Here is a 14,583-nt window from a genome sequence, read left to right on the forward strand (position 1 = left end):
GATGCTGGGCCATTACTGCTGCCGTGGGACTGAGGAAGGGCCCCTTCGGCCCCGCCGGGCAGCTGGGGGCCGCCTGGGTCTCGCAAGCGGATGCAAACCTCTAACGAGGCGCTGAGGAAACAAGGCTGACTTGAGCTGTGACTAGTAGAGGAATGTGAAGTATTTGTCCAAAATGATGAGCTGTCAGGAAGTGAAGTGCCTGTGTTCCTGTGTATAACAGGTATGTGCCAGCACCTGACCGGCTGGGCTATTGCTTAGGGTTGTTTATGTATCTGTTACCCACTCCCATTTAACATGTGGCCGCTGATATAGCTCTGAGGACTTTTAAGAAAGAAAAGGTATCCGTGAGTCAGATAGGTACATGCAAAGTCATGTTAAGTTGTGATTGATATGTGTTGTTTCTCTGTGTTTAACCTGGGAGTGACTGTGAGTTCTGTTTTGTGAGTGTTTAGTATCTCTGATAATCTAGCTGCAAGTGTCCATGAGGTAGTGTGGAACTTATCAATAATGTAATAGATGAGAGTGTCTTTCTTTCAGTCAGTTCTGTCATGCTCACTCTACTGAAATGCAATGGTTGTCAGTTGTGATGTACAGCTGCAGAAGCTGAAACATCCAGCTGGAGACAAAACACAGCAGTGTGAACTTTTCTTTTTTCAGTGTTCACTGTTCAACAGGACTAGGCTTGCAATAGGAGCACAAAGGTTGAAGGTACTGTGATCTATGGCTTGAGTCCCATGAACTCCACTGATTTTCAGATACTGACTTGTCCAGAAATCCGGGCTTAAATTTGAAGTAGTTTTGTGCCACATTAGTACATTATTGCTATAATGTTTGGTTGGCATTAAGTAATACTAACAGCGGGGCAGTGCAGTTTACTGTCTGGTTAACAACAGGAAGTAAGACATGATAGGCTGAGAGAAGTTTGGAGGGTTGGAAGAACTTGGATAGGCAGGAGGCTGAGGAGGCCTCATAAAGGAACAGAAGCATGTAGCCAAACTGTCCAGTGTATGATTGTTTAACAAAAAAGTTGTTACCATCCGATGAATTTTCTGAAAATAAGCTGGTAGGCTCAACCTGTTTCTGGCAAACAGAGCAAAACCACAGTTAGTTTTCATATAAGCAAATGCAAAAGTATGAAGAACTGAAATAGAGGCAAACACTGGTTTCTTTTCCAATACTGGAAGGTAAATTGTGTGGGACAAGATCAAGGCCCGTTAGTGGAATTGTGAGAAGCTTGTGTAGCATGTCTGTGACTAGTTAATGGTGGTGTGGTTGAAGAAGGATGGTTACCTCATTAATTGTTCATTAATGGTCACTAGCTCATTATTATGCTAAGATCTTCCTTAAAAATGTTTGTTCTTTAGGCTTTGGATGAGCAATGAAATGCGAACATGTACCTCCAAAATTAGGCAATTCATATTCATTTACTTCCTTTATAGCGCCAGGTGTGAACAGTTCACTAAATAGCATCAGCCACTTTTACCTTTGTGCAGCCTGTAACTTTTTTTGTCATTGACTGAGAATCTTATTATTAGTTAGATCACTGTAGAACATTCACTCAGCGGGTTTAAGGAATAAGTCAAGCCATATGTATGTAATGAATTAGTCTGTCCTGGTATAAAAGCCTGTATGAGTTTGGAAGGTCTGGCAAAAACTATTGGCAGTTAAGCAAGTGCTGGATTGATCTCTCCCTGGCTCTGCAGTTTAAAGAGTAGCTGACTGCTTCTGTGGTGGGTGAATTTAAATAGAAGCTCTCTTTTCATAGTGTGTCCTGTCTGATCTTACATAGGAGTCATAATGTTGAGTTTGAAGTATGTCATTTCCATGCCTACAGATTAATGTCAGAAACACATTTACTACTACTTGGTTTCATCCAACAGACAATGGAAGTCTGTGAGAGACTCTTCTAAGCTGAGCAGTCAAAAGGAAGTAAAGGACAGTGGGTAAATACTATCCAAATCAAACATAGGCCTTGTCTTTCCAGGGTGTGGGGCTTTTGATTAGCACTAAATTTTCTTCTGAAACTCACTGTTGGGACCATGCTGCACACAATTCCAAAACTTTTTTTTCTTTAAAATTGTTTTTTAAACATGCAGTTAAACTGTTTTCACACCAGCAGAGTTTAGATAGTTCAGTAGTCTGGAGTAAGACTTGGGTTTTGATAACTTGGGTGATCTCTTTTAATGACAGGAAACCTGAAAGCTGAGAAAATAATAGCATTTACAACTGAATTGTAAGTCCAAGGTATTTCCTACTTACTTCTAAAATCAGGGTGGAAAGAGGGGTACATGATGAGTTTGAAATTGGAAGAGAATATTTGTATTCGGTGTCTGCTTGTGTTTTTCAGTGACTGTTTTCCTGTGCTTTCTTTGTCCTTGACCAGTTGAGACATACGCGCTTTGTCTATACCAGACTATTAGCTAGTCTGTAACAAAGTGTATTAGTAATACTGGATTCATTGGTCTCTTGCAGTGCTGGAATGATGGAAAGTTGTTGTGATGTGCTAATGAATGCCTTTCTATGCTGTTTGTCATCTTGGCACATTCTGTGTTGATGCAAGATAACTGTTTGGAGGGGAAAAAAACCCCTCACAAAATATATTTTTACCCAAGTCAGTTTCTTTAAACTTCTGCTTATGTATTTTTTGAACTTTACTCTGTATCAAGGACATATGAGTGAAAACAGGGCTCTTTGAGAATTATGAGTGGAGTCTGTTGAGATTTTGGAATATAACATTTATTTTGTAAGGTTTGCGAACATACGAAACTGAAGAGTATGGTTAAGAGCAACGAAAAAATGGTTTACTGTCCCCATAAGAGAGGACAAAGGGGAAGAAGATAGCATGTGTCAGTTTTATATGTTGGGAATATCTGAGTTGCAGGCTGAGAAAAGGTTGCAGTTTGGCTGTGTCCTATACTGTAAACTTCTGTACTTTGAAGTTTCCACCATTCAGCTTTTCTTTCTGAACTGTACTCAACAGTAGTAACTGAACTGAACCTTTCAAGCGGAGTCACGTTCAAGAAACACTTTTCTAGGTTCCAGGAAGGTTAAAGAAAGCACTCACCCAGTGAGGTGAACATGGATCTGTTGAAGACATGATGTAGAATGGGGAAAGCATAGAGCAAGCAGGGAAGGGTACTTGTCACTGAAGATGCAGTATTGTACAAAAGAAATCTGGTGTTACATGAGGACAGCTGGCTAAGGAAATGCATCTCCAGAATATTGATTTCCAGAGTTTGATTTTAAGACATTTTTTGCTGCTTTTTGTCAGAGCTTTTGTGTCTTTATAGTGAACATGTAGTAGTGTTCTGTGGAGTTTCTAGTATTTTAATTTCCAAATTGCAGCTTGCAGTCAAGATTGATAATACTGAGATCATATAATTACTTATCAAAGCTTTTAGTGTGTGGAGTCACTGTTTTTTCTACTTGCATATGGTGATAAAACTAATACAGAAGTCTCAGAATGCTGTTGTTAGCTGTTTGAGTTAGCTTTGATGTTTCAGTTTCACTGGTAGGACAAGGGTTAATGGCTTTAAACTGGAACAGGGGAAGTTTAGATTAGATATAAGGAAGAAGTTCTTCTCAGCGAGGGTGGCGAGGCACTGGAATGGGTTGCCCAAGGAAGTTGTGAATGGTCCAACCCTGGCAGTGTTCAAGGCCAAGTTGGACAGAGCCTTGGGTGACATAGTTCAGTGTGTGGTGTCCCTGCTCATGGCAGGGGGGTTGGAACTAGATGATCTTAAGGTCCTTTCCAACCCTAACTATTCTGATTCTATGATATGTTGCCACAAGCCTCAAGTATGGAGTCTTGGTCTCATTTACTTATAAGTTCACCAAAGTGTAACTGTGGTGAAGAAACTCAAGTTTCTGTGCCTCACTCTGCCTCAGCCTGTTTGTAAATTCAGATACCTCTAGAGCTTTTCCAGTAGGGTTGTCTTTGTTGACATGGCTTTTGCAATCTCCATGAATATTTGCTTGTGTTTGAGGCTGTCAATGTGTGAATATTTTTGGATCGTGCATTCACAAAAAAGTCTTGTGTGTGTCCTGCTGATTTCTCAGCCAGTCTTCAGCATGAGACTGAACAGGGCTTTCCCTGCAATTACATCTTTTCGTTACTTAACTGAGAGCAGGGAGACTTCTGTGTGCCTTTGACTTACCTGCTCACACCTCAGAGTAAAGGGCTTCCTTCCTTACTATTTTCAGTAGAGGGATAGCTGAATTTCTCTCATGTGTTGGTGAGGGGCTTGGCTGTGTTTTAGTTCTTGCAGCAAGAGCTGCTTTGGACTGAATCATCCTACTCGTGTAGTTGGCCACTCCCTTATTGCTCAAATTTATATTTAATTCCATTATTCATAGAAAATCTCTTCTGGATGTTGATGCATCAGGTACATGAAGATCATTCTTTGAAGGGACATATCTTTAGACATCTGTCTGATTTGATGAATTAATTATATAGTAAAGAGATGTTACCTTTTAGTTTTGGGACTTCTCATGCCAGCTGTGTATCGTGGGCTTGGAGTCTTTCTTCTGCTCCTGGCTGCTTATGAAGTGTATATAGGTCTAGGGGATTTTTTCAGGCTTTGGTTCCACTTCACCTTACTGTCAATTTTAAGTAGCTTAACTGACAGGGCATGACACTTCTTTCTGATGCTTATATAACTTTTGCCTCAGCACTTAGTTTCACTCAGGTTTTAGAGAAAGGATGGATGGTCCTCCTGTCATGGAGTATTCAACAGGATTTTCTCAGTGGTGGAAGTATCTTTCCAGTAAGTCTGGATTTTCTTTGTTTTGTGTTGAAGTGGTAAACTTGCCATATATTTCTCTGGTTAACAATTTTAATTTGTAACTTCACCAGTTTTAAGGGATTTATAGCAGTTATAGAGCTACTATTCTAATTACAAATACTCATATATGCTTAGGTAATTTATGTGTAAGTAAAGTCTCTGAGAGACCTTATTGCAGCCTTTCAAGAGGCTTATAAGAATGCTGAAGAGAGACTTTTACCAGGGTCTCTAGTGACTGGACAAGGGCAATGGTTTTAAACAGAAAGTGTAGATGTGTAGATTTAGGTTGGATATAAGGAAGACATTTTTTATGGTGCTGGTGGTGAAACACTGGAACAAGTTGCCCAGAGAAGTTGTGGATGCCTCATTGTTACAAGTGTTCAAGGCTAGGTTGGGCAGAGCTTTGAGCAACCTAGTCTAGTGGTGATGGGGTTGGACTAGATGATCTTTGATGCTCCCTTCCAACCTAGATAATTCTGCCTGCAGGCAATGGCAGGGAGATTACTTGTTTACTTTTCCTTGAGATCATATGTAAAAATTGCCTGCGGTGTCAAATTCACAAAATACATAGCCCACTGTGCTGCTGCAGACTTGAGGCAACAGGCATTGCTGCTTGTGGGCTGCATGCAAGTCTAGCTGTTCCTGGTGTCCATTCTTCTTGTACTCTCTGTCATCTGCAGTTGTGGGAGGTGATGTGTACTTCAACATTGTCTTTCCTTTAGTGTCTGTTTGTCAGGAAACGTGTGTAATCTCTCTTCAAATCTGTTGTCACAGTCTGCATCACTAATCTCAAGAGGAAAACCACAGAATTTTGCTACTTGCAGCTTAAAGAAGCACTTTTTTATCTGTTTTAAACCAATCTCAGACTAGTTTCAGTGTGTGCTCTCTGTTGTGGGATTTGGTGATTAACAGTCAATCATTCACCTTATCCACTGCTTTCCTGAATCTTTGTACTTTGATCATATACCCCCCTCAGCCTTCTCTTTCCCAAGCTAGTGTCAGCCTTGTCAGTCTTCTAAAGCAGCTGCTTTATTCCCTTATTATGTTAGTCTTCCTTCTTTCTGCTTTCCCTTAACTCCACCAATTCCTCAATGAAATGTGGATGCTAGAAGCTCACGTAGTACTGTACAGGTACAGTATGTATGTATGGGTATACAAGGGTTTTATGGAGAGTCAAAATGATGCCCTCTGTGGGGTTCTTAATCCTTAATCCTATTATTCCTAGTGGTGGCCAATATTTCTGGCAGCTGCTGCTTGCATTGAGCTGATATTTAAGACAATCATGACTGGTGATAAAAGATCTCTTGTGTGAGCTGTAGCTAATAAGTTTCAGTTGAGTATCATGTAAATACAGTTTAGCTTTTCCAAGATTCACCACCTTTGTATAAGCAGAAGCTCCTCTGTCACCTTTTATCCCCTGGGTTTTGTGAGGCCCCTCCCCAGTAGCTCAACATTGGTATGGCACTTAACTGCCCATTTGATTACTTGGATAAAATTCTCCATTAGCATGCAGATCATTTGATTCAGTAAGAAAAATCCAAAACAAACCCCAATAAGCACCTAGCTGCTCAGTAAACATACTGTCAAAACAAATTAGGTCTTTAAAATCTTCAACTATCAAAGTTCAGGTAGCTTTTCTGCCTACAGCTGAGCACTGTTTGTTAGGTCTTGCTGCCTGTATTCAAGTCTTGAGCAGTTTAATTTCTGATTTGTGTTGTTTGTAGTATCTAATAGTAAGACTCTTTGGTTTATCGTCAGAAGATTATTAATTACAACTTAAGTTTTACAGAGACTGCTGTTTCCCAAATTAGTAGCCAGTCATATAGTTTTACTAACTACTTTGTTAGACTGTATAGTCTCTGTTAGAAGTTATTGCCCAGACTAGATGCCAGAAAACATTAAAATACTTTGAAGTTCATCCGTTCATTAACTCCACCAGCCAACTATAAGATAGAAACCTCTTTATTTAAATAGATGATATGAAACTTCTCTACTATTTAGATCTTCTGAAACCTGGAAGTCAGTGACTCCAGCTCACCTCAGACTGCTTCATAGCTTTACATTTGTAATCAGTATGTTTCTTTCAAATTAGATACCATTTAAATAATTTAAATCATTAAAATAATTTAATTAAATAATTAAAATAATGCTTTGCTAGGTAGTATTTTGTGTTCTGAAACTTATTAATATATTTTTTTCTGAATAAAGAAGCTGGTATTGATTCAGTTTTTACACTTAAACCAGTTATTTAGCACAGCCTAAAGAAAAGATGAGCTTTTCTTTGAGACATCTGCACTGGTGGTAGAAGAGGTAATTCAAACTGTGGCCTTAACTTACTTCCCTTCACCCCTTAAGTACTTCACTTATCATTCATATTGCATATAAAGATTTTGCTGAGTTTGGGGAAGAGTCAGCAGTATCAACGGAACTTTAAGAAGAGACTATAGGCAAGAAGGATTTCAGACTGTGTACAGTGGTGTACTTTTGTCAGTTAGGATAGTTTTAGGAATTACTCCTAATAACTAGTTTTCCCTGAAATTAATGCTAGTGTGATACAAACCCAGAGAGTATTGTGACGTGCTTATGACTTGTGGTGTGAAATGAGGTTATTTCTAATTTTGGTATGATCTTGGTTTTCGTTTTGCAGGTTTGGACTAAGCAACAAATTCGAAGCAGAATTTCCTTCCTCTCTAACTGGAAAGGTGAGTATCTGTGAATAGGAATTTAAAATCAGAGTTAAGATTTTTATTACAAAAACAGGAGTTCCAGGTGTAGACCATTGTAAAAGTAATAAAAAGCACTGCTGTGGTACTAGCTGTTTTTTTGTTTTGTTTTGTTTTTCCCTTGTAGGTTGCACCCGAAGAATTTAAAGCCAGCATCAGTAGAGTTAACAGTTGTCTTAAGAAGAACCTTCCAGTTAATGTACGATGGCTACTATGTGGATGCCTTTGCTGCTGCTGCACTTTAGGTTGTAGTATGTGGCCAGTTATCTGCCTCAGTAAAAGAGTAAGTTGAACTATTCATACATGTTTTGATAGTAAGAATTGTTCAGGATTTGGTCTCATTTTGTGGTGGTGTCTGGTTTTGTTGTTTGGTTTTTTGTTTGTTTTGTTTTGTGGGTTTTTTTTGTTTTTATTTTTTTTTTTTTTTATTTCCCCTCCCCCAGCTTTAAAAAACAGTGTGCTAGAGCTTACTTAAATCAGTTTGCTTTCATACATTTTGGTGTCAGTTGTCTGTCATATTAGTTAAAGTTACAACAGACACCAGTCAGAACTTTGAGCTTATAACTCAATGAGTGGTAGCGTAGCTGAATGTCTCCACTAGAACCATGTACTGTACAACATTTATTGAGGTAACTTTCAACATACCATTTTAATAGCTGCATCTTCTCTGTGATAGAGTGTTTGGGCTTATCAGACTTTGTGAGTGATTGAGTGGCAGTTTGTTTTAAGGAGCTTCTGCTTACACTGTGGCCCAAATAGCCATAACTTTTTGTTTAAAAAGGCAATTCTAAAAAAGATAATAACTGATTTTTTTTCTTCTGAGATTTTCCTTCCAACCTGTAGATAAGTAAGTTTGGTTGTGGTTTTTTTTTGTTTTTGGTGTGTTTTGTTTGTTTTTTTAGGGTGTTTTTTTTTTCTTTTACATTAAAAGCTAGAAAGTAGTGTTTTGCCTGTGTACACTTGGCACTTACTGTGCACAACAGCACCTCATTGCACGTGCCTGTTTTTCACTTCCTTTCCCTCAGTGCGATTAATCAGGCTATACTCTCATCTCTTCAATTTTCCTGTGTGTAAAAATTGTCCTGGGCTAGTCCTATTTCACTTATTTGTGAGAAGTCTCTGTGCCTCCCCATCCTCTCCTTGCTATTAGTACTGTTCATCTTTCCATTTCATGGCAAGTTTTGTGTATGTTCATTCTCTATAATACCTCTTAATGCTACAAGTTGTGTACAGTGAAGTAGACCAAATGTCATCATGACTTTCTTTATCAAAGTCCTCATTTTACAGGGTCAGTAAATCAAGGCATTCTAAAAAAAATATTTATAGGGTGAACATTGATCATAACAAAACCTGTATGCATTTTTGTGCATCTGACTTTGTGTTACAACCTTTAATGCTTGGTCCCTTCGAGAGATTACTTAAGGCTAGTTTTAGTTGCATACAAAATTAAGGTAGAAGAGCTTCCTAGTAATGTTGGAATCTGTGGAGGAATAAAAAATAATGCTTGTGTCAGTGTGAATTGTATAAAACCTTAGGTTTTCTGTCTTTAAGCTGTCACAAAATTATGTCTCCTGTAGCATGGCTGTATATCCATATCCTGAAAGTCTGTTATGAGAAACGTGCTGTTCTCTTCAACAGACAGGTTGATGACTTAACTAGCTTGCAGAGAAGAGTACCTTTACTGTTCCAGGTCTAGCTCTGTTCATTGCAAACTCAAGTGAAGCTTGCATTGCTACTGTCTAACTTCTAAAGAAAAAGGCTTCTGGTGCTCTTTAGTTTGACCCATTTTTCTTATATAATGTGCTGTTGTAGCAGGAAGTGATAGTAGGATGTAACATGGTAGGGGCTGATGCCACAAGCCCTCATCATCTAGGCTGGGGTCTCTTAGTGTTACCAGAGATCACAAATAATCAGCTTCTTACACATCTTTAAACAAACTCAGAAAAAAAGTCAAGGGCTTGTAGCATCAGGGGCTAGAAGATAGAATTTGAAGCTGTGGGATATTATCAAGGATCTATGTGCAAATTCTAATATAAGAAACAAGCGAAGAATTTGCAATGATTCTAGTCAGGGCTACTGCTCACAGAAAAGCAGCAAAAAGTTACTGCCACTTGAGTTGCTTGAATAGGTATGAGTGGATTCAACTTTATTTCTTGGTAGGTCCAGATCAGGAAAGTACAAACTGATTTAAATCCTTTAAATTGCTCTTGCCTGGAATTACAGATTTTCTAACCTTTAAGATCTTAATACTGAATTGCATCCACAAGCTTATAAGATTTTTCTTTTATGCAGGACTTCCCATCAGTTTATGTCAAAGTGCTATGACAAGTGCAGGAAATAACTGTATGCATTTTCCTACAAGTGTCAAAAATGAGAGACAGTGCATGATGTGAATTACCTGGAGCTGCTCAGCAAATTGACAGCAGTTGTAAATACAACCTGGTTCATCTAAGTTCCAGTCTGTAATCTGCTCAGTAGATTCCAGTGCAATTGTGACAAGAAACAACTTCATACTCTTCCACTAAAAAAAACCCCAACCGGTTCATCGACTATTTTGATTTCCTGCTAGTGCCACAGTTTTGCTGATACATGGCAGACTAATTGTTCAATGTGAAGTCATCACTTACATTGGAACCCCTGTACTGCTGGTCTCTGACTTTACTGTGTCTTGAAAGCGCATGTTTTCAATCAAGTAATCTTCCATGCTTTGACTTCTTCAGAAGTCCTTTCCCCAGCAAGACTTCAGCCATAGGTATAGTCACAATAGCCAGGATTCACCTTTCGAGGAAGCAGGGATCCAGAGTAACATGTGGCTGTTTCTTCCCTTCAGCTTTTAGATACAATGGATTCTTTCCCACTGATGCTCACAATGTAAAACAATTATAGTAAATGAACAATAAACAAAAGGTTACTGCGCTTTGTCTGAGAAGTGTTGCCCAGAGAGCTTGGCTAATTCAGCCCTGTCCTACAGTGAAAGAACAGTTACTTGAAACTGGCCTATGTTACATCCTTTGCTGCAATGATCACAAAAGACTTCCAAGACCATATAATTAGATAGTTTGATTTCTGAAAGCAGGATGGGAGTCCTTCCATGTAGAATTGAAATTTGTGTAGAGCATGTTTTAAATCACACAATAAAAACATACCAGCCTTCAAAATTGCCCTTTTCTACTGAAATAGAACACTAACAAATTTGGTTTGAATTGCATATACAATGAGCTAACAAGTGGGAGTGTTTCTCCAGTTAAGGCTTTTATTAAATGAAATAAGTTTCAACTATACAATTGTTTACTTTTAATGTAGAAAAGTAATTTTTCTCAGAATGACCAATTAAGAAATGCCTGTTTTAATGAGACTGAATCAATCTGCCATGTTCTTAAATTGCTGCTATACTTTGCAACTCGTTTTCAGAGAAACGTTTTGATTTTTTTTTTTAAGGCTTATATAGACAAAAGGAAAGCTGCAGCTTCCAAGTTTGTGAAGTTACAATAATTCTTTTAATCTTTCTTTGTATTCTGGATTTTTGAAGCCTTTCATTGACTTTTAAATTTCTAATGTGGCAATGTTACCACAAATGTAAATACAATTTTTGAACATACAGGCAATTATTGAAAGTTTGCCTGTAATGGGAATATATGCTTATTTTTGTGCAGTGAATAATAAGTTTTGGGTTTGTCTCCTTAAATCAGCAGGTGCTTAAAACTAAGAATTTATTAAGCCTCAGACATTTGTAAGCTTAATTGTTAATTATATCACTTTAATGCATTTCCATGCAATGAAAGCTTTCCCTTCACTGTATTTTCCTTTTAGTGTTTTGTTCAGTGCTAGTTTTGGAAGTCTTTGTACGGTATTGTTTCCTTTCTTCTTTTGCATTGGGGTATTTGAGAAAAAGCCTGCTAGTCTTCACTAGTAGAATAAATGTTTAATTTGATTCAATATCTTATTGCCTCTCTCCTTTTATGTGGTCTTGATTCAATTTTAATGAATAAAAGCTGCAAGAGAGTTACAGGAAATGCAGTCCTTCATTTGTAGATCTAGATCGTCAATGATCTTCAGCAGTTTTACTCACAGATTGTACCATCCTTCCTGGGACAACTTCCAGATTGTAGAAATGAACATGAAGTCTTTAAGTTATTGTTCTTTAAATAGAAGGAAATGACATAGTGAATTATAATTTCAAAAAGCACTACAGGCTGAGGTGCCTATTTGGAGCCACTTTTTCAAATGAATTGGCACTCATTTTCAGTATTAACTAAATACTGTAGTTCCTGATGTGTAAATAGGGTAAATAATTTCAACAGAAACAGTAACAATGAAAGCTATGATAGAATTGCAGTACTGCTAGATTTCTTAAATGCTGGTATTGTACATGTAAATTGCATGTTTCAGAAGGTTCATGGGCAATCTCTTAAAATGAATAGAATGACATATTTAATAGCCATCTGTACTAGTACTTTCAAGAACTACTTGTTTGTTTGTGAATTCACACAAAGCTGATGAATGCTTCTTAAGCCTCATGATTAGCTGTCACTTATGTAGCAGTTTACATTTTCAGAGTGCTGTATAAACATAAGCCAATTACAAATTCCAAAGTATTAATTAAAATAAGTATGTGGGGGAGAAGCTGGAGTGAATTCTCTTAAATACAGTAGCTTTGCTTGTCAGTGGATGATACTGATGTTAAAATAGCTCAGTTTATTGAAGCTATCAATATATTACATTTATTTTCGAAAGTGAAAAAAACTTACGTTTTTCTCCTCTCCCTATTGCCAGGGACTTGGCATTGGAGATACTCTAATACCATAATGCTTTTCCGAGTAGTTCCTCAAGGCAGTTACCTGAGATGGAGGGTGCCTTGGTTTTGAAGTGTCTGTACTTCAGTTTGGAAGAATCCTTAAAATTGTAATGTATTTATTATGTTTATCCTAACCAGAAGATATGTGATCTCTATATTGGCTTTAGTCAGCTTAGTAAAACTTCTTTGAAGTAGGGCTAGTATGTATCAAATATGCATTCTTGACCATTGTCTTCAGAGGTTTTTAAAATCAGCTCTTTTTTTAATATTAGCTATAAAATGAAAACTTTAAAAGAATAGGAAGGGGAGAGGGCACGGCAATAATATTAGCATGAAGAATACTTATATTTGTAAGTAAATAAAAAAAATACTAGTTCATTTCTTTATAGGTGAAATGCAGATCCTTTAGTATTTAAAATGTGTATTCTCAAGTTAAATTTGTAATTTCATGTATTCTTGATAGGTTTTATATTAATCTGAAATGCAGCATGTATTTTTGGTTTCTGTAAGTGAATATTCTAAATGCTATTGCATTTGTAATTAGAATGATATCTCTGAAGATACTAATATGAACTATAATAATACATGCAGGATTAACATTTTCATGTTACAGTGCCTTTTACATTGTGCCTCCCTCTCTATACCTCATCCGTCATAGATCATGCAGAGGTTTGGTTTTAATATTGCTATTTGTATTGCTTTTCATGCCCAATTTGACATGTTTTCAGAAACAAATGTAAGCTTGATGAAATTTGTACAGAGCTATTTTGAAAGAGCACGCTAAAAATGGTCTAGCTAATTGTCAGATTTGGAAATTTTTAGGATTCTGTCTTTAGCAACTTGTAGATAATGCCAAATAGGGAGCATATGCAAACACTCTTGAGGAAAGAATCAGAATGCAAAATTATCTGAAATTCATATGGTAACATTAAAATAAGTAGAAAGCACTTCACTGCACAATAACTTGTTAGACTCTATGTTACAGTAGCATAAAACTAGAGTGATCTGCTGGGAAGTGTGAGGTGACCTGTGCCTCTTGCCTTTTTTCAGAGTAGTCTTGCTCTGGGATGTATTCACTCTCTCACTTTATTAAACCAGGGTAAGGTGTTATTTTCTGTGTAAGTGAAGCACTCTCAGTAAGTCAAGCAGAATGTATAAATAAAGTAGATTGTTATATAACAACTAGAACAACAGCAACAAAAAAAGTAGTTCAAGAAACATGGCTGCTGACAAAACAGTTGGGAGGATGAGAGGGGCAGCTTTTCTACAAAAGAGGACTGACTGAAGGAGTTGTTAAGTCTTCTACCACACCAAACATACATTGAAGTTGAAAGTGACTAGGTACTTCTCTTTTTGTTCCCCATAAAAGTTATTTTTGCTGAATTTTGTAATAGATTGCTGAATTTGGAACACTAATGATGATGGTGATCAAAAATATTCTTACGTAGCCAATTTTGTTTTCCTAAATTGGTTAATTAGCTACAGGATCAACCTACTTGAGATCTGGGATTCTGTAATTTTCTGTTCAATCCTGGATGGGCAAGGAACTGCAGAGGCTGTCCCATTCAGAGGGACCATTCTCTTCAGCATGCACACTAGTGAGGTGTTGGAATTTACAGAGCACTGTAGAGTTATTTTGTTAGATTGTGCTGCCTTTCAGTCTTTCTAGCCATGTAGCTTCTCTTCCATTCTTGACCCTTACCCTTAGATGTTCCTAACAGCCAAAGTCAAAGGCTTCCTATATACTGATAAGTTAAACCTGGGAGTGTTCCTAGGAATTGGTGCCTTATAATTTGTAGTCTCAGAGGTCCCTGGCAGGTGCTGGGTCTGTATTGTGTAACAATTCCTAGGCATTATCAGAAAGCTCCAGGCTCTGTGAGTCGTTCAGAGGTTATGAAAACTTAGTGATACAGATGTAAGCTGTTCCATGCCAGCTGGCTTCAAGTGAATGGGAATGTTTCTGGGCACAGTTTAATTTTCTAATAGAAACGTAACCTGAGATTCTTTAGTTTCTCCACCTGCACTGGCTTTGAACTATGTTCCATAGCATACTACTGGATATTTTGGAAATAAGTGATGGGGACCCAATTTAACATCTCTGTAACTTTAAAAGAAAAGATGGAGTTGGAATTTTTGTCCATGTTCAGTTTAGAATTTCTCGCAGTGGATGACACCATATGAGTTAGTTAGTGGAGATTCAGTCCTGTTTTGATCCCTGTAACGGTCAGTTCCATTTTATGTGTTCATTTTGTATTGCCCTTCCTGTGAGAATGTCCTTCAG

At 37.6% G+C, this 14,583-nt stretch overlaps 1 protein-coding gene across 1 annotated transcript in view; it reads left to right on the forward strand.

Moving 5' to 3' along the window:
- Nucleotides 1-7,431: 7,431 nt before the first annotated feature.
- Nucleotides 7,432-14,583, forward strand: part of CHIC2 (cysteine-rich hydrophobic domain 2) — a gene marked incomplete at its 5' end in the record, with an annotated part of 16,025 nt that continues 8,873 nt past the window's right edge. The window contains 2 exons of the mRNA XM_010012307.1: nucleotides 7,432-7,486; nucleotides 7,635-7,790. Coding sequence (XP_010010609.1) covers nucleotides 7,432-7,486; nucleotides 7,635-7,790 — 211 coding nt within the window. The remainder of the gene's footprint in view (nucleotides 7,487-7,634; nucleotides 7,791-14,583) is intronic.

This window comes from Nestor notabilis, unplaced genomic scaffold (genome assembly GCF_000696875.1).
Source record: "Nestor notabilis isolate BGI_N333 unplaced genomic scaffold, ASM69687v1 scaffold26733, whole genome shotgun sequence".
NCBI lineage: Eukaryota > Metazoa > Chordata > Aves > Psittaciformes > Psittacidae > Nestor > Nestor notabilis.